We start from the raw sequence: 25,196 nt of genomic DNA on the forward strand, positions 1-25,196 counted from the left end.
CCAGTGTTTTTTTTTATGAAGCTTATTAATAAAATACAGTATTGGTGTGCACATTTTAACAATATGCTTTTTTTGTAGGCAAAGGAGATATGGCTATGTCTAACATCATGGGATCCAACGTGTTTGATATGCTGTGCCTAGGGGTTCCATGGTTTATTAAAACTGCATTTATGAATGCATCAGCTCCTGTAGAAGTGAACAGCAGAGGACTAACTTACATAACCATCGCTCTCAACATTTCAATTATTTTTCTTTTTTCAGCAGTTCACTTCAATGGCTGGAAACTAGACAGAAAGTTGGGAGCAGTCTGCCTGTTATTATACTTGGGACTTACCACATTATCAGTTCTATATGAACTTGGAATCATTGGAAATAATAAAATAAGGGGCTGTGGAGGTTAACATTAATAGTGTTATGTGGAAAATGTGAATGATGGGAGAGGGAAGAGAAAGAAAACTCCATTTCTTCATTTAAGTGAAATAAAAAATATCCTGAACTAAAACTTACTTACAGTAATTCTTTATCACCAAAAAGTAATTTAAAGTCAACCAAAATCACATCCTAATTTGTCTGAGCCCTTTCTTTCAAGGACAATTACATATATAAAACGGAAGTTTTGAAAAAATCATCTATGTTTTACCTTACAATAAGTTGATAAAAGCTGAGGAAACTTGAACAAACAAATCCCACTATGTAGTACTGAAAGTAACAAGAAAATGGCTTATTTCATTAAAAACAGTATAACCATTCATTTAAACTGAATGACTGACTTGCTGTCTTTAAAAACCCAAACTTGAGATTAACAAAAATCACAGTATATTTAACACTATACTGTTAAAAGCTGGTGGGAGTTTTAGAAGTTCATTTTTACAGCTTTTGTAAGCATACAGTATTACTAAAAAAATGACTTTTTACTAGGAGATTCAGCAAAACAGATGTAAGAATGTTCCAACCGTGGTTTGAAATTATGCATTACGATCCAAGCGAACATCGATTTCTCTGCCACTGATTTTTATGCCATTCATTATTCTGCAGGCTTTTTCAGCTGATTCTGGGGAGTCAAATCTGACCGTTCCACAGCCTTTTGACTTTCCGTTCTCCATTTTTATTTCTGCAAACATTACATGACCTGTAAAAGAAAAATTACAGAATTATTACTCAGTTTAAATGGGTTTCATTTGACTGCACAGGTCTGAAATTCCTCACAGCCAATGAAATGATAAATAACTGACTAAAAACATTAATGATTTAAATAATACATCATATAAGCATTATTCTCATTTCATATTCTGATTATAAGGCAATTCATATAAAGTAATAAATATATACATATTAAAATACACAAAATAGGAATTAAACTTACTTAGTATTTAATATTTTATCAAAATAAAAAAATAAATAATTTATTTCTTATGTTAAATTCTTAGCTTCTGGGGGTGCCTGGGTGGCTCAGTTGGTTAAGTGACTGCCTTTGGCTCAGGTCATGATCCTGGGGTCCTGGGGTCAAGCCCCATGTCAGGCTCCCTGCTCAGGCTCCCTGCTTCTCGCTCTTCTTCTGCCCCTCCCCCCCAGCTTGTGCACGCATGCGTGCAAGCACACACTCTCTCAAATGAATAAAGACTTTTAAAAAAAAGTTACTAGTTTCTGAAGTGAATTTTATAGGCAATATGGGAAACTAGTACAAAAATGCCACCAAGTCACCATGCCCAATAACAAACTTATAAATTTAAACAAAATTAGTTTTAGAAAAAATTGTCACTTTCTGCCCAATCTCCTTAATTTCTCTTCTTTCTCTTTTATCCTCCTTTTCATTCCTTCATAACTGCAAATAGTAGCAACTGCCCAGAATTTTAATTTTTACTAGGCCACAAAGGGCCCCCGTAATTCTGCTTATCAACCACAGTGCAAAATCATTTATTTATTCAACATCACAATTTGAATTCCAGTGTTAAGAGTGGTACCAGATGGGCTATGGAAATAGGCATGGAAGAGGTATCATAGATTTAAATCAATAAAAGTAAAAACAGTGATGGTCAGAACAAAAAGAACCTCAGAAAGCTTCGAAGAGGAGGAAGAAAACCAGACAACTGTTCCATATATAGTTAGTATCATTGCTGACTCTAGAGACTGATATTTGAGTAAAACAGTATCATTCATCAAATTGTAAATGTCCATAAAAATCGACCATCCAAACTAGAACACTTTAGAGAGTTAAATGGAGAGTTATTAGTAATTACACACTAAATAACAGATGCAAAGAGAGACTAGCCCCAGGCAAACTGGGATATATTATCACCTGATCCACAACAGGTAAGTTGTGTGCCTACTTACCATAATATTTCTTTTCCTTGATTATTACATAGTTGCCAAATTACCATGGGCTAATTTTAGCCTAGCAACCAACATAGAAAGCCAACTATATTTAGTTCTATAAAGGGACTAAAAAGGAAGAGGGGGACAATGAAAGCAAAAGCCGTATCAAAAAAATTGCTTAAGCCCTTTTCCAGGTGATAGGATCAATTTTAATCTCAATGCATCAATTTTAATCTCAATGCATGAGTAGAAAAATTTGTTTTCTGTTTAAATCTTGATCTGAATGCTTTCTTATGTACAACACCCTGGACCACTTTTCTACTTTTATTTTTTCATCCATTTCCCATCCCACCATTACTATATTTTTTTAAACCAACTGCTGGTCAACTGCTCACCCACTCAATACTAATTAAATGGTCCAAGTTAATAAATGTCATAGTGAACCAAAAACCATGATCTTGTAACCCAGGCTGGGCAGTCTTTAACTGTTTCTAAAAGTTATAAAACAGAATAATTCCCCCCCCCCAAATTATATTATCGTGATTAAAGTAGGTCCAAACAATATATAACCTACAACTGGTTAAAACAAAATAAAATAAAAAAACACAGAAATCACATTTTCTAATAAACAACATAAAATGAAACTTTAAAAAGCTTTAAAGATAGATGCAGAGCAATTTCCAGAATCCTCTTAATATCTTGAATGCTGGGACCTGAAAAAAAGAAGTTTAATTAAAGAAGCATACCTTGGCAAATGGCAGCATTGTACAGTGATTCCAAAGGAGACTGTGGAGAATTTTTAAGCGTTTTTAAGGTTAGAGGTTCCTCCTTATTCTACATTTACCTTTTATAAAAACTTAGGGCTTTTCTTAATGTAAGCATCCCATCATAGATTTATTAGCAATAATACTAAGGTTCACTCAAGCAAGAAACCTTCAGAACTTCAAAGGAAAATATGTAATTACCTCGTGCAAAATCCGTCTCAATCTTTCAAGACAAGCTTCTCTCTCTTTTTTTCTTCTCTTAAACTGTCTCTCTCAATTTAGGAATCAACACTCAGACCCCTAAATTCCTAAACTCACAATGACCTCACAGCATTTCAATTTGACAAGGTCTCTCAGCCAAGACGCTTCAACATGCTTACAGTTTGGACCCTTACGCTATAGGAAATGTCCTATAGATACTTGTGTTTCATGGTTAGACTGTCCAAAAATGCCCACTAGGCATAGAACCAGAAAGAGCTGTGTGTTTTCTAAGTTTCTTCCTAATCCCATAAAAACACTGATTGAGATAACTTACTTTTCTAAAGAAATAATTGCGGAGAAAAAAATATTTGTTTCAAAAAGTTAAAATCTGACTTCCTTGGCTATTTTTACATGCTCTTGAGGATTTTCTTAAATGACTTAAATATCTACTGATCTTGTACGATTCCACAAAAAGCAAAAATAGAACTGCTATTTTAACAACAGTATAGGACAAAATAATATGCAATGAGAAATCAGTACCACAGAATAATCAAACATGTTGCTGTTTCATGTACTAGTTATAAAAATGACTTATCCTGCAGTGAAAGAAAACTTTTCACTTTATTCAATCCAGCCTATTAATATTATCCTGTGGTATGATTTGGGAAATGCTAATATAAAAGCATATCTAAAAATACACCAAATTAAAAGCAGAAACAAGTGGTTCAATAAAATCTACTACCAAAGTGAAGTGTAACACAGAAACAAGAGAAAAAAAGCAAAATCAGATTCTACAAAAAGCCATAATTATGATATAAAGGACAAAAAACAAAGTTTTGATGCTATCAATGAATGTTCTCCATGCATTATTTTTACTATTAAATTATTCCAGAGTTAAAGTCCACTAGTCATGCTTGAAGCAGCATGTGCTTTAGTAAATAAAATCTACTACAAGTCTCTACTTTCTAGCCGGTTAACAAGCATACTGATCTAGAAAACTCCATAATGGAAATGTGTAAAATAGAGCTGTATTTGTTTACATGGTTTATAGGAAGAATAATTAAATGCGCTTTCCTTGCACTGCAGTTCTAAAATGTTATGGTATATCATCATACTGAGCTAGAAGGTCAAAGTATAGCTAAAGTGGACAGTAAATATGGGAGCAAGTTTGATAGACTATTTGACTCCATTAGCACAACTTAAACTAATGTGGCGTCCAGTTCTGAATGAGTCAGTTAATTTATTATACTTGGCCTTCTAAAAAATGCATGTCACTGAAGAATCACATAGGATAGACTAAAAAGGGATCTATTTTTACTACAATCACTTATTTCTCATATTGTTACATATTGGGATATCTGAACACATTTTCCCCTAAATTATAAAGGCTGAGGAAATGTACTGAAGGTAGTATAACCTAAAGTTAGGGCCTTTGTATTTGCCCTATCAAGGACACTTAACTACTATATAGATGGTCCCACCTTATAATGGTTCGACTTACAATGTTTTGACATAATGATGGTACAACAGCGATACACAATAGAAACTATACTTTGAATTCTGATCTTTTTCCAAGCTGGTGATATGTGATATGATATGATACAGGGCAGAAGACACTGAACAGCAGCCCTCAGTAAGCCAGGCGATCACAAGGATAAATAACGCATACATTTATAACCACTGTGTACCCACCTAACCACTGTTTTTCACTTTCACTGTATGTATATGATCAATTACGTGAGATACTCAACACCTTATTATAAAATAAGCTTTGTGTTAGAGGATTTTGCCCAACTGTAGGCTAATATTAAGTGTTCTGAGCATGTTTAAGGTAGGCTAGGTGAGGCTATGATGCTTAGTAGGTTAAGCATAGCTCCATCATAAGTCGTGGAAGATCTGTATAGATATTTAATAAGCAAACTGCTTGCTGGTGAGCCACCTAGGGGCAGATATTGTCTAGGGAAGCTGCCTGGACTACCACAAGACTCTTACTAAGAAGCAACCAAGCATATATACTTACTCACTTTGGGCTCAAGGGAGAAAAAAAAAAACAACAAAAACCTGCCTTTTGCTGTTAAAGAGATCATTACTGACTGCAGCAGGCTAAAAAGAAACTCCCCATACTAAGAAAGAAAAAACCTTCCAAGATTTGAAAATAAATAAAGTACGTGGCAGAAAAATATAGATGGTTCAGTTCATACAAGCCAGATAATTTCCATAGTTGTCAACAGCTGAACACTAAATTCGATATTACCATAACTTATTTTCTTTCCCATCAATGTAGTTCAAGGTTAAAAACAGGAAGATGGCAAGGAATTATTTAAATATGGTATTACCTTAATATAAATCTAAAAGTCAGAAGCTCTTACAATAGAATTGAGAAAAACGGGGCGCCTGGGTGGCTCAGTCGTTAAGCGTCTGCCTTCGGCTCAGGGCATGATCCCAGGGTTCTGGGATAGAGCCCCACATGGGGCTCCCTGCTCAGCGGGAAGCCTGCTTCTCCCTCTCTCACTCCCCCTGCTTCTGTTCCCTCTCTCGCTGTGTCTCTCTCTGTCAAATAAATAAATAAAATCTTTAAAAAAAAAAGAATTGAGAAAAACAAAAATCATTACTCTCATACTATAGACTAATCAAAAAAAGGACATAAAAAGAGAGCTAAGATAACAAAGTAAAGAATAATAACCATTTTATCAGCTAAAATGTTGTACACATTTTTAAGTGTAGATTTGGATACTATTTTTTTCATTTCAGAAAATATTTTTGAATTGTTCATGTCCTTCTATCAAAATAACGCCACTCCATCAATAAGCCCACCAAGACCTCGGGTTTGCTGCAAGCCTTGCTCATGTCTGACCTCAAAAAGAAATATGCCTACAAATGACAAAAGTCAACTCAATATTGGTCACATTTTCATTAAGGTCATTTGTTTGCCCCACTTTGTTCTTTATTTGTCTCAGTTCTACTGTTAAAAAAAATGGCATATATCTCATTTGGAGATTTTTTTTTCTACCGAAACTATCACAGAGATCATCTATACCTGCTGCCACTGCTCCTCATTTGACATATTTCACAAGGCCCTAATATATTCATTCCTCTGCAGTCTATGTGATTCATTGCCAAATGCCACTTACTCATTCTGGTAGACTTCTTACTTCTACAAATATTTCCAACTCTGCAAAACTGTTACAATTCTACTTTCTCTTAGTGGTACCTATTTAGTAGGTACCACTAAACTCATTTTCAACAACTTTTTTACAATAAAAAAAATCAAGTTTCTCTTCTTTGAATAAAATATAAATGAAATACAAAAAAAAAAAAAAATCAACAAAAGGAGTCCCACGAACATCCTAAACAGATTTACACTGTATGTTCTTTGAGGGCAAGAGGGATAATGTCTGTCTTTGTTCACATTTCTAATTCTAATGACAATCGACTGTCAAAAATACAGTATTTGTAGATTTATTCAATGATTAAAAACTGAATAAATGAATAAGATTTGCTCAGAGTGCTTAACTCACTCATAAACTCTTAACAAACTCTTACTACATATACCAAGGGAGTGAAAAATGTTAGACTAAAAATGACAGTTCTTCCATCAAGAGCCTCCATCTAGGAGGGAAGAAAACATGTGAGCACATTATTACCACAGAGTCGGGTATATAAAGAGAGAACAGAGCAGATGACAGCCATGTGATCACTTTGACCACAACTAAAGTTATTCCCCTCACAATCTCAAAAAATTAAAGATATATTCCAAATACACCTAACTTTCCATCAACTCTCAGAAACTGAATGTTCCTTTTCATCACTATATGCCACCTCTATAACTTACCATTATGATTATAGTCTCTGGGATACAATGCAATAGCAGAAAAGTAATGACAGAAAATCTGTTTATGTTGTTCCACTCACAGTAATTCTCTCATCATCTAAAAAAAAGGGCCTTGGGGCACTTAGGTGCCTTAGTCCTTAAGTGTCTGCCTTTGGCTCAGGTCATGATCCCAGGTTTCTGGGATCGAGCCCCACATCGGGCTTCCTGCTCAACAGGAAGCCTGCTTCTGCCTCTCCCACTCCCCCTGCTTGTGGTTCTCTCTCTCACTGCGTCTCTCTCTGTAAAATAAATAAATAAAAGCTTAAAAAAAAAATAAAGGCCCTCTTCTAAAGTAAGAAGACCTACAGGCCTAATGAACACAGTTAAGGTTCCATAGACAGCATCATCACAGCCAAGGATAGTTTATGAAAGGGCTAGAAGGGCCACCAGAATGTACCTGTCTAAGGAATTCCTTAGCTATCAACTAAGTTTCCTGTGTCCTATAGGTAACAGAGTATGCAGAATAGGTGTCATCTATTAACTCCACATCATTTGGATGTCAGCATTTTAGGGTCATGATGACAATGTACTGCACTACACTACAAACAAGGAAATAAATACACCCTTCATCAATATTTCCCACAGAGAAAAAAAAAAGGTTTTTAAATGCAAGCAATGATGATATATTAACCTTTTAAAAATCAGGTAATAAAACAAGCCCTTTCTTTATCCACAGAAGACAATAACAGGCTCTACTCTAAATCTTGTTATTTAGTAGTAATTTGCCCTGCTCTATGTCATAGGACAACAGAATAATTTATTTGAAGTAGAATTAGACCTGTCGTACTATCCAGGAACAAACATCCGGACAGGTAAGGTCTAAATACAATGTTTAAAAGTTTAAAATCAGTTTTCCCTCCATAATCAATATTAACATGTCTGCAGTCATTAGCATACTTACCACACTGACTGAATTTCTCTTTTAGTTTCTGCCAAGTCAAGTCAAAAGGCAGCTAGAATGAAAAAAGGTATTAGTAACAGATATACAAAGAAAAAAAAAATTTTAAGTATCCTTTACATTCAGTTGCTTACATTTCTGACAAATATCTGGTTGCCTTTGGAGCCTATTCTTTCTCTTATTCCGCTTCCCATTGGACCAGATAGAAATCCTCGATCCATATCGATGCTCCTTTCCAGTATGGCTCCTATACCTGGTCCCATTCTATCAAAGCTGGAGCTCATCCGGTCCAGTCCCATTCCCATTCCTCCAGTCACACTGTTCATGCCACCCATGCCACCACCTAGATTTCAAGAAGGGAAGGGGGGGATTTGGGAATTTGGGTGTTTTTGTTTTAAAAACAGAAGAAAAAGGAGAAAGAAGAGGAAAAAGAGGAGGGAGAGAATCATTTTTGAGAAAGAAAGGGAGAGAAAAATTAATTCATTTATATAATTAGATCATATATAAACATAAAATCATTTTCATATACACAACAGAAAAATCTTCCAAGAAACAGAATATAATTTGATGTAGATTCAGTTAGTTGACTGTTAATGGCTAACTGAATCTCATTCTAGCCACTACACAAATACATCATACGTATATACTTCTATAAAATTATATTCTGATCATAAAATACATAAGTTATATAAATTCTCTGCCAATTATTTGATCCATTAATGGAATGTGAGTTTTTATCATTTTTCTTTAATAACACCATGTTTAATAAATGCAAGAACAAAGATATATGAAGTAAATTCAAATTATTACAACTCCAACGCATTAACTATTGATCTCATCATACTCTCCCATATAATATTCTTTTCACCTCAGTATCTTGTTTTACATGCAATTTCCCTTTCATATCAATTCAATTTGCAATAACCACAGAAAAACCTAACTTTTAATCTCAATATTATATAGATCTTAAGGAGATGAGAAAAATGGAATCCTATGCCTTTGGCCAGAGCTTGAGAATTTAACTCACAGTGCATACCTAATTCATTCTTATGCACTGAGTCCCCTTTAATTAATTCCAATCCTATTCATCCTCAAAATTTATCTTTTTTTCTTGTTCTTAATATCCCCATACATAGAAATTCTAAAAATTAACATCACCTTCAAATTGACTTTCTATGAATAACAAATATAAAGCTAGGGAAACAGAAGTATGAACACTGAGGTAAAAAAGGAAGGTAGGGAAGTTACGATTAATGGGAACATGACCAAGGCTAAAAAAAATGGTGAAAGGGAATGAGAAGCAAGATACAATGGAAGTAAATATCTTCAGCTGACAGGATTTTACAAAAGTTCAAGTAGGCTGTATTTCCTATTTGTGAGATTTCAATCAATTAAAGGAATTCAGTTAAGTATGGAGAGCTCACAAAGACATGGCTCAGTAAGCAACGGAGATCAAAAACTGAGCAATGTCTTAAGACTTAATATAAGGCCTCAAATGTAGTAGTGGAAACAGATAGAAGACATGGGGCATTCCCCAGTGTTGCAACTACTCTTGATTCTATCACAGGGAAAGTTTAAGAGGAGAGGAAATAAGCATCTCTTTCAACCTTAACCTTCAACCTCAGGAAGTCTCTAGAGGTGTTATAACTAGGGCAATTCACCTGCATCTACCAAAAGACACAAGATGTTCACAGATGAAATAAGCTAGTCACCAACCAGCAGCTGTAGACAATAGGCAAGGAAACAAAGTTGGTGCTAAAGCAAAAGTTGCTCCTGACATGTGATCACAGAAATCCCCAGATTCCTTAGTTGGAATGGAGCTTCTTGGATTAGCTGACAATTAACACATACTCTGGTGTTAGTTTAGAAATGTCAAAGAAGTAAAATTCAAAGTTAGTTTATAAATTTCAAACAGTGATCAAACAGAAAAGCTCAGTAAATATTAAAATTTCTCTAAATTATGACAAGACATATTAACACATAAGAACAAAGTATTACTATACTACAATAACTAGTCTTGCAAAGTCTTTTGCAAGCACTCAAATATTACTGAATAAATTCTAGTAAAATTTAAACCTACTTATTCCAGATCCTACTGGACCCATGTTAGAAGCTCCTATTCTTCCTGCAATCATTGCACTGCCTAAACAAGGATGGAAAGATAATATACTAATTAATTTGAATAATCATATTTTAAAATTCCCAAGGTACTATGCTCTCAGATATACAGTAACCAAAAAACTATGTCTTCTAGAAATAGGGTTCAAATACATAACATACTGAAATAGCAAGCGAGTACATTAAAATACCTAAAGTGTTTTTCATCAAGTAATAAATTACATGAAACATTATAAATTTCCAACTGTTCACAAAAAAAGGGAAACAGACTTTTTGAAAAATATGACCTGCAAAAAGAAAAGGAGAAATATGCAGCCAACCCTACCAAGTCTACCAAAGGAATCTCCAAAGCCTCGATTTATTCCAATATCACCACGTCCAAAATCTCTCTCCATGCTACTAGTCATCGCACCACGGTATAGCTCTGAAAAGATTATGCAACAAATTAACCCTTTTTCAAATGCATCAGTACACGGTAATCCATCTAGGAAAATTTTGAAACTAAACTGAAAAGACAGCAAAAGTCACAAATACAAAAAAGTCTATGATTTACCAACTTACCTCACATGCCATATAATATCCCAGTCCTGTCATGCCTGTCTCTATGCCCTATGCCCCCATATGCCCTCTGAAGACCTCTACAGTACCCATTCCTACATTTACCTACCTCCCATTCGGCCAACTCCTCCAAATCCTCCCATGCTATTCATTGCTTCCAGACCACCAAACCCAATTCCTATGGAATAAAGATTAATTTTGAGATCCGACTGTCAGTTAGAGAGCTGAAAGGTACATTTTGTAAATGTTGAGTTTCATCAGTAAGCTCTTCAACCACCCTACCTTGTCCAAGGGGCTTCTTAACACATCCATTTCCATATCCCTTAAGTATGTACCAGGCTCAATCTCTGCTAGCAGTCTTTAGGTGTGAGCCAACAATAAACCATGACTTTTTTTTCCTTGGAATTCTCAACACAGCTTCTAATTTACTAAAAATGGTGAAGGGTACATACAAAAAACAAATGCTTATACATACCTCCTCCAATTCTATTCATTCCTCCAAAACCTGGACCATCCATTCCCATACCTCAAATAAAATACACAGTATGTACGTTCAGTCAATCTTATTTTTATGACTAAAGAATGATATAACGCAATACAGCAAAAGATACCACTGGTCTAGTCATGATGGAATGCTAGAGAAGCAGCGGAACACAGGTGGCATGTGTGCTATGCCACATCAGCTATCTAATCATGAGTCTTCAAAAAGGCCTCTATGAATATTTATTGAATGAGAAAACAAAATTCACTGGTCACACTCATATTCAAGCAGAGAATATCTAGGATCTAGGTAATCGCTCTCCCTTTTTTTTCAACACACACACACACACACACACACACACACACACACACACACACACACACACACAAATATCACCACAACAGATTTAGAGATCACATTAGAAAGTAAGGACTCCTTACATGGCGGCTAAGGGAGCAGTAAAAAACTAAGAATAAAAAAGCATGTATTTAGGAGGGCAGAGAGCCTAAGAGTAAGGAACAAAGCTTCTATCTCTTTGGGTCAGAATGATTTCTGTAGCTACCCTAATAATTTAAAAGTTTAACTATAGCATCTCAGCAAAAACAGGAATCTGATAGCATTTATTAGTCTATCAATTAAGACACAGTTCTCAAAGTACGGTCTGGGTCTAATAAGTCAAAATTATTTCATTCACCACATAATATTAAGACATTGACTGTTTTACTCTCATTCTCTCATGAATATAAGATGTAATTTCCCAGAAACTACATGATGTATGATACTATAACAAACTAAATGCAGAAGTAGACACAAGAACATGGCTGTCTTACATTAAGCCAAACATTAAAGAGATGTACAAAAAGGTAAAACAATGCCACTCTTCTATTTTTTTTGTATTGGAAAATACAACTTAGCTTCTTAAAAATTATATTTATGTTAACACAAGTTTACTACTGTTATCTTAAATATATAAGTAGTTTTAAATTTCTAAGTTTTAATTTCTAATACAGCAAATACCAACAAACATAACTACATAACTACATAAACAAAACAAAACATAACTACATAAACAAAAGCACTTAGAGATCCTCAACAAATTTTGAGAGTAAAAGAATTCTGAAACCACAAAGTGTAAAATCTAATTGTCAAAGACAAACTATAAATTAGTCCAGGTGAAGAGCCAAACAGCTATTTGAAGAGCTACCGTCCCAGCTATACATTTAAATTTAGCCTGCTTATAATAGGGTAGCATTTCAGTCATATACAAATATTGTATAACCGTGATACACAAAGCACTACATTTAAACATTCTCCTTCTGCCTTACAGACATTTTAAAATCCAAAGTGCTAAAAAGCTAGCTGCAACACAACTGGCCCCAGAAGAACCTGACTGACCTCTGCTCAGCCTTTTTCATGTTCTCTGCTCTCAAGGTTTCATTCTTTTATCAGACTGAATGACATCCTAAATGCTCAACTATAAAAGAGTCCTTTGAACATTATTACAAACTAGTAAATGTAAGCTTTGTAATCTAGCAAATGTACCATTTAAAAAGAAATAAGAATGTGAGAATACTCACCACTTGGACCTAAATTTCCCATTACACCACCTATGTTCAACTGGCTGGCACTAATAGGCTGTCCACCTGGACCAAGTCCCATTCCAATGCCTCCAAGACCACCTAAAACATAAATAAGAATATTACTCACCCATATATAATTAACTAACTGGCACTAAGTAAATGTTTTAAAGCTAGATGCCTGTAGTAATACTTCCAAAACTTTGCAAATAAGAGCACTGGTTCTTCTTTTCATCAGAATGCAGCACACTGAAGCCTCACTATAATACCATTTATTAATGAAAAGTGTTTTATGAAGCAGGCCCATCGTATATCCTAGGTTCAAGGCATACTGAAAAGGACTAATGAAATACCAAGAGGATTTTGAATAACATTATATACCTTAAAAATGGTATACATATCTGAAAATGAGAAGTTGCTCAAATTTGTAGAACCACTTAAAATAGAAGAATTACTTTTAAGATGCATTAAATCAAACTAAAGTCAACAACAATGATAACATAATACTGAATAAAACAAACATTACATTACTTGGTTTTGTCCATGACATATTTATTGACATTTATATGGCAACCTTAAGTGTTTTCACATCTATTTTCCATAGAGGAGGAAATGTCTGAAACCTTAAGTTACTTGTATAATGCCATTTTAGCTATGTAATTAAGCTAGGACTAGAATTTAAGTTTTCTGTCTCTAAATCCAGTACTTATTACTACCTCTCTTAAACTAATTAAATTTGTTGAAAATAGACTTTAAGAAGTTAATTTGATGACCTTAAAGACTTAATATTTGAGTGGGAACTATTTTATTCTACTAAATCTGAGTATGGCTTTAAAGTTCTTGCTAGCAATGTAGAGGCTGAGAAAATTATATACCACATATAGTTTTCCAATACATATTTTTCAATACATACAAAAGCATGTTGTGTTAAGTTGGAAAGATTAATGTGATCTGGTAAGAGAAATATTTTTCAACTCAGTTCCCAAAAATGGTCTAACTGAAAGCAATAGCACATTTGACTATCAGTAATGCTCATGTCTACGCCTAAAACTCATATTTTCATCTTTGATATCATTCTTTATTAAAACGAACCAGGACTCTTTGAAACTAAGCCAATCCCATGTCTCTGGGACCAAAAAAAAAACAAAAACAGAAACAAAACAAAAAAGCCACCAAAAAACAAAACCTTCCCAGATCTGGTAAATCATGCTTTTACCAAAAGTAAGAGTATCAGCAGCACAGGAAATAAGAAGGCTCCCACCTGACAAAGTTACAATAATTTGAGCAAAAGAAGAGAAGGGAAAAATGAGGACATTAATAATGATTAACTAGAACAACAAACTGATTCTGTTAAAGTCTATGAATTCAGGGCGCCTGGGTGGCTCAGTGGGTTAAAGCCTCTGCCTTCAGCTCAGGTCATGGTCTCAGGGTCTTGGGATCAAGCCGCGCATCCGGCTCTCTGCTCAGCGGGGAGCCTGCTTCCCCCTCTTGCTCTGCCTGACTCTCTGCCAACTTGTGATCTATCTGTCAAATAAATAAATAAAATCTTTAAAAAAAAAAGTCTATGAATTCATATTATATCTCAAGAAAGAATATATAAAAATGTAAATCTCAAAAAAACAGAGAAGAAGTCTGAACACAACAGAGGATTTTTTTTATATAAATAAATAGAAGAGTACTAATAGCGGAAAGTAAACCAGAAGTCCCTGCAGAAAGCCAGGCAGGATCTTGAAAGACGAAAAGTAGTAAGTGATAAATTTGGTTGAGGCAGGAAAAGACTGCCCTTATCTTATAAAGAGAGAAAAGACAATATTCAAAGACACATGAGCTGAGAATTTTTCAGAAATTACCAAAAAAACCTTGAATTCTCATATTGTGAAAGCCCAATAAATAGTAATTCATACCCACACTGTAGAAAACTGTATAGCAAAGACAAATATCTTAAAATCAGCCACATGAAGAACAAAGATTACTTATAAAGAAAGGACATTTCAACTGATAGCTGGCTTAAAATAACAACAAGGAAGCCAAAAGACTGGGATATTTTCAAAGTGCTGAGACAAAATAACTATCAATCTTAAACTGCAAACCAATAAAACTATCTTTGAAGATATTTATAGGATATCCAAAATTAAGACAATTTACTAACAACAGATCCTCATTGAAAGAGTTTTTAAAATATATCTTTCAGGGGAAAAAAAATTAGTCCCAGGGTCTGTGAAAGCAGAGAAAGGTAAGGTTAAAAAAAAAAAAGGTAAGTAACAGTAATGTCTAATTTGTGGGACTGAAAAATATATATATATACAACTAAGACAATGAGCAATAACAACACATAATTCAGTAGAAAAGTGATCAGAACTAAAACATTCAAAGGGCACTCTATTATTGAGTAAACGAGTAATTACATTAACTTCAGACTTTGTATCACTATATTAAAAATCCAGGATAATCACTAGATGAGAAAGCAAGATGGGAGAAAAATATTTGTAAAGAAACAGAAAAACAGCATTCAAAATAAGATAATGGGCATTAATCCAAATAAATCAATAAATGTGAATAAACAAAGTTCTTGTATCTACATTAATATTAGATAAGACTTAGCTACTAAAGATAAAAATCACTTTAAAATGATAAAATTTTACACTGAAAAAAAATTAATTTAAAAAATAAAATAAGGGGCGCCTGGGTGGCTCAGTGGGTTAAGCCTCTGCCTTCGGCTCAGGTCATGATCTCAGAGTCCTGGGATCAAGCCCCGCATCAGGCTCTCTGCTCAGCGGGGAGCCTGCTTCCCCCTTCTCTCTGCCTGCTTCTCTGCCTACTTGTGATTTCTCTCTCTGTCAAATAAAATAAATAAAATCTTTAAAAATAAATAAATAAAATAAAATGATAAAATTTTGATTCATTGGGAAACTATATCAGTTCTAAACTTGGATGTGGCTACTAATTTAGTTTCAAAATATTTAAAGTAAAAACAAGAGAAAAGGAGACAACATTCTAGTGGGAAATTTTACCACATACAACTCTTAGTAATTGACAGCACAAACAGACATTACTATTAGTAGAGACATAAGAAAATGTAAATGATTAATAAACTTGTTTAATGGACAAATACAACACTGCACTCACCAAGCACTGCACTCACACTGCATTCACTGGAATATATATTAAAAAGTGCCATATATTAAGCTACCATAATGCAAAGTCCAAATTAATTCCAAGAATCACAATCATATCTTCTTTGGCCACACTGTTAAGTTAAAAATTAATAAGAAAAAGCCCCATACATTTAGAAATTCAAAAAAGTATGGCTTAAGAAAAAATCATAATAGTAAATAAAAACTAAATATATCTTTCTGGGGATATTAACTAAATAGTTAATAAAAACTAAATCACAATACTCTATACCAAACCTGCATACAACAGCTAAATTTAATAGTTGTAACTACTTTTACCAGAAGAGAGAGGCTGCAAAATTACTGAAGTAAACATTCAACTTAAGGAATTTGGACAAAATAAGAGACTAAACCCAAAGAGACAGAAGAAAGTATTAAAGCAAAGAGCAGAAATTAAGATACAAAAATGAAATTCACTTCTTTGAAAGCACTTATTATATAATAAAACTGAAAAATCTAAGCAAAACTGACCAAGGAGAAAGAGAAATTGCAAACCTTTGGAATTTATCAGAGCGAAGAACTATAGATGTAACAGAAATTTAAGAGACTATTTTATGCCAGTAAATGTGAAAATGAACAAAAATTATAACAATCTTAGAAAAATAGAAATGACCAATACTGACTCAAGAAGCAATAGGAAATATGAACAATCATTAGTTCAAGTCTTCCCCCAAATAATAGAGGAAGGCCAGACAGTATTTACAAGTAATTTCTCATAAACACTGCAAGAACAGATTATTCTAACAGAAAAAGAATACTCCCCAACTTAGTACTGTTTCTAATGGCCAAAAACGCAAATAACCTAAAAAACAAAAATACATATAAAATGCGGTATTGGCAAGTTAAAATGAAGGAATTAGAGCGACATCTATCAATATTAATGCATCTCAAAACAATATTAAACCTAAAACAGCAAGTTTCAGAATAATATATACAATATGGTATCACTCACCCCAAATTTTTATCCAGCAAAACAATTTCATGTAGTGTTTATGGATGTATAAATGCGTAGCCAAATGACTAAAGCCTAAATGATAAACACTATATTCCTTAAGTTGTTTCCTCTTGATATGGTATCTGGTGGTCAGGAGAGGGGGGGAGTCTCAATTTTATCTGTAAAATTTTACTTTAAAGAAAACTCATCTAAAACAATATGACCTGTGATAACAACAGGAGTAATTTTATTTTGTCTGTATAAAGAGTTTTGCTTAGCATATAATAAAATTGAAAAACAAAATAGTCTGCACTGTTTCTAATAATAACTTTTACTTACGTGGTAACTGTGGTGTTTTACTATCATGTGAACGGTAGTCTTCATGAGGGACAGACTTGTCATCCTAATTGCAAAAAAAGTTTATTATACGGTTAATTCATAACTGAAAGGATCTATAATGCAGAGGAGAGCAGATAAAGATTTGAAGAGGTTGGAGGGTTGAAGTGATATATAGGAACTCACCATTTTCACATGCATAGGTCTATCAAACAAAAACTGCCCATTGAACATAGCTGTTGGTTCAGTCAAGGAAACTCAGTTAAGACTATAAAGTTATACTTGAACACACATTTTTAATAATCTTAGAGTTAAGAGTCGGACTAACCCTAAAATTTTAATCAACATCTTTACTACTGTACTTATCTGTATTAGTCTCTTCCATATGCTCAAAGAAAAATCTTGAATTCTTTGCTTTACAGTTTTACTTTGTAAATAAAATACAATCTAATTCAACCACTGAAAAAAGAAAATTAACAAGGCTTCATTTAAAGCAATTGCATTAATGTACAATGGATTACATTAACTGTCAACAGCAGATATACATACAATTAGTTGTGGTAGGAAGAGAAAGTAGAAAAAAGTTCATTACCAGGCTTATACAATACGGCTAATTCAAGTTTTAAGAGTGACTTTAGTACTTGGACATAGTAAAGGTTTTATGTGCTGGAGACTAAAGTCTAATACACATTTCTAAGCCAAGCAACCTTAAATTCCACGACCCCCACAAAGTAGTATCAAACTTCTTCAACCTTATTAAATAATGCTAAAGTGTAAATCAGGATACAAATTGCTTGAACTGCTTCAATTGCTTGTTCAAAAGTGACTGTGCCCATTCCTCTGCTCTTGCCATCTTTGTCTTCTTTAATATCTGCCCGCTTTACAGTTCCAGCTATGCTGAACACCTCCTTTAGCTTCTTCCAACCAACTTTGAAGTCAAGCTTAACATAAAATTATATAAAGTTACATGCCTAATAAACCCTTCTTCCCATTTATAAATATTACAAACAAATCTTTTCTAAACTGTCAAAACTATAAAGAAGTATACTTATTAGACAGTACATCAAGAATATTCAAATAAAAACATCTTAAGTTGTTTAAAATCAATTAAGCTACATCCACATTGTTCCTTATCCTTAATTTTTTTTTTAATTCCCAAAATGGTCTCTCAACTGCCCAACCCTGTTTTATACATTTGAAACTTGCACATCTATTTTTACTGAGAAATTCAGTCTTTGGAAAGTATTGTTGATATCACTGACTTTCAAAAGCTTCGAACAAATGACAAACCAACTACAACGTGCACATTCACAAATATCAAATAACAAAGCTAAAGAAAGAAATCCATTTCCCAATATGAACAAAATCACAATGTAATGCAAGTAAACATTTCAAGAACTGCTTAGGTATTTATAAATTCCACAGTTCTCTTTTAAAAGAATCCTACTCATACTTACACCCTAATCTTATATATATAGACTTAAATTGGGTTCGAGTTTACCATTAACATTTCGCTTACTTTCGTTAAAAATAAGCAAAATGTTCTATAAACCTACAACCCATTCATCTAATTTAAAAATCTCATGATTAGAATTAAACATCTAAATGACAAAATTTTAGACTAAAACTTAAACTTACATTAGCAACAAAAATTGTGGAACCAAGTCTACCAGCCTGCAAATTACTGATAACCTCAGGAGGAATGTTTGGATTATTGAGAATGGAAGGTGGTAAATTCATCAAACCCGATCCCATATCGGGTACATGTCCTCCTGGAAATGATCCTCCTGTTCGTTGCAATGCCCTACGAGCATTTTCTCCATCAGGATCCTATAACACACATTGAATGTTAAATACCACTAGATACATCAGTAAATCTGTATCATTAAAATAACAACTTCAAATTCTACAGTAGCTATCCCAACTGGCTCAAATTATTGGCCCTCTTGAAGAGTGAGTTTTTCTTATCCCGGGAATTCAGTCCCATAAAAACCTGTGGACAGACAAAAGATTTCAGTCTCCAGGGGTGTCAATTAAATACCTCTTTCCAATCACTAAAGTCACTTAAGAACTTGAAATTAGTTTAATTTTGCCCTCATATTAGTGTACAAATATATGAGAGAAAACATAAATATACATAACTCAAAGGGTAACAAAATACTTACTGTTGACTCTTTTCTTTCCAAAATGCAGTAATGGTGAATTCTCACCACCAGATGCCCAAGGCAATGCCAAATGAGACTAATTCAAAGCTTTTCAACAGCGGAACAGACTGTTATAAAACCCAGGAATATTGGGGTAGAGGGGAACTATTATAATGTATAAATTTCATTCCTAAACAAAATATAATTACCCAATTTCCAACCTTTTCCCTTCCTCAACAATGTTTATGACCTGACAATTTTACCAGAGATGAAGGGGGCCGGGGAGTGATAAAGAATGGCTAAGTGTCCAAGTAAAGAATGATGCTAAACATTGCTTTTTATTAATAAGTTCATTAACTTTATAAGAGAAATAGTCTAACTTTTTTTTTTTTAAGATTTTATTTATTTATTTGATAGAGAGCACAAGTAATCAGAGAGGCAGGCAGGGAGAGAGGAGGAAGCAGGCTCTCCGCTGAGCAGAGAGCCTGATGCGGGGCTAGATCCCAGGACCCTGGGATCATGACCTGAGCCGAAGGCAGAGGCTTTAACCCACTGAGCCACCTAGGTGCCCCGAAATAGTCTACCTTTAAACAAAACTAAAAAAGCGAGTTTCAATGTACTTCTCAATCATATCTCACTAGGTAGTAAGCAAAAAACAAAAAAATCCATGTTAACACACCGTACCCTATCCTCTCCAATACCAAATGATGATAAATGTAACCATCAATGCTACTCTGCTGGTTTCAGTTTGGGGATACTAATAAAAAGAAAATTGGATAACCTTAAGAAATTCTCTAGGAAGGCTGGAAGAATAGAAGGTGAAAAAGTAAATGCAAATATAAAGCTATACCAGCTTCCAAAGTATTTCTTCACCATGAAGAAATAAAAACACAAAAGTAAATAAAAAAATGTTTTGAAAAATGCTATAAAATTTTTAAGTTAATAATGCTTCACATCTAACTAAAGCTTCAAAAACTTGTACAAATGCAAAATTTAGGATAGTGGTTACCTATGGGAAGAAGAGGGGTAGGAGAGGTGCTTCATAAACCATTAAGATGGGTTGATTGTCCTTAAAATCTTAACAATAATAAAGCATATTCCTATATGTCTTTTTATATTTAACATGTATATAAATGTGTACACACAAAAATATATACATACACATAAAAATACATAAAACATATATAAAATACAATTTATCTAAAAGAAATTAACCACTATATAACATGGTTTTTATTCCTCTTTCCCCTTGGATGAGAGCCTGCCAGTCACTACCAGCTATTGCTATTAGAGGGCCTATAAGCTTATAACTGCTACTAAGTCCCATTTAACGAAAAAAACACAATTCTAATATCTGGGAAGGAATACCAGCAATATATTTTTCCTTCCTGAATTCAGCCACCCATCTATAAATTAGATATTCCTGGGAAACAGACCTTTATGATATTAATCCAAAAAAGCTAACTGAATGAAGAATACCTCTACACTTAGCTAGGCCAAACTCGGTTATTTTTCTCTCTTAAAAAAGTTCAAAATGGAAGTATCCTCTATCAATTTGGATCACATTAACCCTATACTAGGGTCTCTGAAATATTACTAAGGATCTACGATGTGCTAAAAAGGTAACACAAACAACAGGGACTTGGCCTTTAGCATAAAAAACACCGCATAAATGGCTGGCATAGACTATAATAGTAGTTTCCCTACTAATTCTCCACTTCCCAGTCAAAATATTAAAAAAGAAAAAGAGGGCGCCTGGGTGGCTCAGTTGGTTAGGCAACTGCCTTCAGCTCAGGTCATGACCCTGGAGTCCCAGGAGTCCCTGGAGTCCCTGCTGGGCAGGGAGTCTGCTTCTCCCTCTGACCCTCCCCCTTCTCATGCTCTCTCCCTATCATTCTCTCTCTCTCATTCTCTCTCCCTCTCAAATAAATAAAATCTTAATAAAAAAGAAAAATAAACAAAGAAAGAATGAAATAAGCCCCAGACTCAAACAGAAGTAGAAGAATTCTGAAGCTGACTCCAATAAAGGGATTTGGGATACCTATATTTTTTGGTGGCACAGCTTTTCATTTTAAGCTATTAACACCTCATACTTAGGATCAAGAAATCAACAACCAGTAACATTCTCACCTCAGACAGAAGTAACAATTATTATTACAGCTAACGTTTACTATGTAGTTATTTCATATTTTGACTACCATGCTAAGTGCTTTATATAGTAACATCACAATCATAGTAGCTAACATTCATCAAATACTTTACATATATGAACTCTGAGTCCTTGTAAAATCATCAGATAGCTTCTAATATTATTCCCATTTTAGTGATAAGGAAACAAAGAAATAGAGAGTAATTAAAGTTGGGGAATTTGTTAAGTAATTCAAGGTAAGTAATTTGCCCTAAGTCACAGATTATCTGATACCAAAGCCTGAATTCTTTACCATGTTATCTCATTTAATCCTCCTAAAAACCCTATTAGGTGAATACTGTCAGTAGAGCTATTATAATTACTGAGGTTTAGAGTATAAGTAACATGCCTAGTCAGTCACAGAGTAAGAAAGTGGTAGAGTTAGGACTCAAATCATTACTATACCAAATTAAACTGTGACCAACAGTAATGCTCTACTCCAGTGACTTGCTGGTGGAAACTATTCAGGGTCCTAAAGTACATTCTCAATTATTTATAATACAGACTTTAATAAAAATAGATACTCGTCTGTGATCAAACTATTCAGATAAGAGTAACAATATGAACTAAAGGAAGATATGAGAATGACTTCTATTCAAGCTAATCATTACCAAGGTCAATTACACCTAAGTGTAAATAGTTTTTTTATCTATCTTCTGATCATTCTTTTTTCAACAGATTCATACTACTACAGTTCCTATATTACAAAGGGAATACCTCTACTTTAGGGGTTTCCAAGTTCCAGTTACAAATTTCACTAATAGATTCATAAGTTTTCTTAAATTTTAATCTGGTGCAGTTTCAGCGTAATTTTAATTAAAAGTGAGTATTAATCTTACTCAAAGCCATTAGGTATTTGCATTATTAAGCAACCTTTTATTATTAACTATAAGAATATCTGTTACATTTCTCAAATTAAGCAACACAATCTAAAAACTGAAAATGTCTATACCAAATAAAGTCAGCACCTAAAGTTCGCCATCTTGAAATATCTGAAAGTTTTTTTCATCATATACCTCTGCTTATAATAACTTACAACAAATCAAATACATAAAAGTGCTTAAAGACAAATAGGAAACCATGTACAAGCAAAACTATCATCAAATATATAATGCTTTGATAAGCATCTATGCTAAAAAAAAAAAAAAAAAGTTGTAGTCAGAGAAATACATCCCCAAAGACGAATACCAAAGAAAACATGTCCTTATATTCAAAAGTTTAAATTATTCCAAATATAAGAAATCTTACCTCTTTAATATTCAGGGGTCTTCCACTAAGATCATATTTGTTCATAGTTTCTAGTGCTTTCTTTACGAATTCTTCATCTTTGAATTCAACCACACTTAAGGAGGAAAAATTTATAGGAAATGTTTATTTACTAAGTTTACTTCTTTCCAATCAGAAGTTTAAATTTGACTTAAGATACTTTAAAAAAAAAAATTCTTACCCACAACCCTATATCCAGGTAGATTTGTCAATATATGCAAAAGAAAAAAAGTTTTAGATCAGTAGATGAAGTTAATTGGCAGACTCTAATATTTAAGTCCATTAAAAGCAATCAATAATTACATTTTGTCTTTTACACTTCCAGAACATAATAGGCAAGTACCACAAATTTCCTGTCAATGTTTAAATCTATATTTAAGACGATAAAATCTAGCATTTAACAATCTTAAAGCAAATATTTACTTTTAGAGGCCTCTTCTTTAAATTAAAACTAAGTAATGTCATTACACAAATTCAATCAAAAGTAACTGAAGGAAATAACTGAAGGTTTCAACATACCTATTCTTATATTGTTAAGAATATTTTCAAAAGATGTATGATGTACAAATTTTATGTATACCTTTCAATTAAAATCAAAATAGGAAATAATTGCATTTTTAACTAAGTTCTCTATTACAGAAAACTGGCTGCATACAATTTAACAGCATCCAGTTTAAGTATGTAAAAGAAAATCACCTATGCTAAAGAAATAAATTCACAGAATCATTTTAAAATAATTATTTGTCATTATACTGTTTGAAGTGCCATTTGAATGTGATGACAAAGCTTTTCTCATGCACCAACTGGTTTTTGCAATATAATTAAACACTTTTAAAAGCTTTCCATTGTATTCTTCAGTGTATTGCTTTCTTGTTGCTAAAAATCAAAATAGTACAACTATCAACCAATTCCTTCTATGTCAGTTTAATCCTCAAAGTCATTCATACCAATTGGTCAGAGCCCTGCCTATTAACGTAGTCTTGCAGGCTACCAAATTAAGTTCTTCAATATAAGTTTCAAACATACATTCTGAATTAACACCTTTAAGCTATGGGCTTCTCATAGAACTCTTAGGGAAAATTATCAATTCAGTAACTTTTAAAATATCCTTGAAGACATCAAAACACAACAAAAAAAAACCCTATATTAAAATCTGTTGGCTAAGAAAAAGCATTACCTTAGAGCATTAGAAAAGTGAATGCCCTTTATGAAACCCATCCCTTCCAGGCAGCTAGTTTGGTCTGGATAAGTGTCAGAGTTGCTAGTATAAAGCCTCAAATCTTGCATAATAAAGTAAAACAAAATGAAACTTAAGTTTCCAAAAACTGGTACAAATATTATACAAAAAAGTAAACTGCTGAGGAACTTTTAAACCTCAAGCAGATTATTGCCCACAGCACTTACCCTTGATTTTCCTTCCGCATCCTTAAAGAGCTCCACGTATGTAACCTCACCAACTACATAAGACATACAAAAGGAAGATACCAAGAAACAATACATTTAAACACCAATATCTTGCTTTACTGCACACCTGTGCACAACTCTACAGAAAAGCACCTATTATTCACCAACAATCAAAACCAGACCAACATACCTCCTATCAATGGCTATGTAAATTTAACTAATTTTCTGAAATGTACATCATCCACGTTCTCTAAAAAAGCTAACAACCATATTAACCTAATTCATACTACAGATCATATTTTGGCCAGCATGATATAGTTGGTGAACAAATGCACATATACATACAAATGGTCCCTTAGCCTATCATATTAAAAACATCAACATTAACACTTTTCAAATAACTTTGGTCGCCTACACACAACAGCTGTTTTAAGGTGACTTTCTACCTGAATGTCTTCAATCATATTTGCCATCAGTAAACTAAATTTACAAGTCATGCTTCACAGCAAGCCACACACTTTCTAAATAAAGTCAATGAATAAAACCAATCAAATAGTTGTCACCTTACAACAGATACACCAATGCAAATTTTTTTTTATTTATTAGAAGAGATCAGCCTCAAAGCCAAGTACATAATTTGCAGGACTGTTGAAACTCAATTTTTCAAGAGATAACAAAGCTAACTTTTACAAGATCAAATATTAAAATTATTTTTCCCCAAAACCAACCATGTATATAAAATGAAGGTTTTCAGGTTTTTCTAAAAACAAAACTGCAACAGCAGTAACGCAATTTTAATATAGAACTGCAGAGACAGCATCATGGCATTCATGACAATGCAAACAAAATGAACTCCACAGCCAGATTCCAGACTCCACCAAGATAATAACAAAACAGCTTTTGGAAAAAAATAATCAGACCTTATTATTCATACTTTAACACGCTAAATGTATTGCTTAACTAATACAAT

At 33.5% G+C, this 25,196-nt stretch overlaps 2 protein-coding genes across 2 annotated transcripts in view; one reads left to right on the forward strand and one right to left on the reverse strand.

Moving 5' to 3' along the window:
* The window catches only part of SLC24A5 (solute carrier family 24 member 5), a 28,099-nt gene extending 27,601 nt beyond the window's left edge, over positions 1-498 (forward strand). Inside the window, exon 9 of the mRNA XM_080809419.1 lies at positions 79-498. Within this exon, the coding sequence (XP_080665545.1) occupies positions 79-401 (323 nt within the window). The 3' untranslated portion in view covers positions 402-498. The remainder of the gene's footprint in view (positions 1-78) is intronic.
* MYEF2 (myelin expression factor 2) lies at positions 16-22,893 on the reverse strand. Its single transcript, XM_080809420.1, has 13 exons — positions 22,805-22,893; positions 18,863-19,054; positions 18,012-18,165; positions 17,411-17,460; positions 17,228-17,291; positions 12,782-12,883; positions 11,199-11,249; positions 10,833-10,901; positions 10,491-10,589; positions 10,128-10,190; positions 8,182-8,390; positions 8,051-8,102; positions 16-1,129 (listed from the first exon to the last, which is right to left on the reverse strand). The coding sequence occupies exons 1-13, from the start codon at positions 22,847-22,849 to the stop codon at positions 966-968; spliced, it is 1,314 nt and encodes a 437-aa protein (XP_080665546.1). The 5' UTR covers positions 22,850-22,893; the 3' UTR covers positions 16-965.
* Positions 22,894-25,196: the final 2,303 nt, after the last annotated feature.

The sequence above is a fragment of the Martes martes genome, assembly GCF_963455335.1.
Source record: "Martes martes genome assembly, chromosome: 7".
NCBI lineage: Eukaryota > Metazoa > Chordata > Mammalia > Carnivora > Mustelidae > Martes > Martes martes.

What these genes read in the sequence shown, in the direction of transcription:
- MYEF2 (XM_080809420.1), bottom strand. Translation starts at nt 22,849, where the DNA reads ATGAACAAATATGATCTTAGTGGAAGACCCCTGAATATTAAAGAG. An exon ending in AGGAGTTGGCCGAATGGGAG is followed by an intron (nt 10,590 to 10,832) that starts GTAGGTAAATGT and finishes TAATCTTTTCAG; the next exon opens with AGCTATACCGTGGTGCGATG. An exon ending in AGATTCCTTTGGTAGACTTG is followed by an intron (nt 10,191 to 10,490) that starts GTAGGGTTGGCT and finishes ATCCTTGTTTAG; the next exon opens with GCAGTGCAATGATTGCAGGA.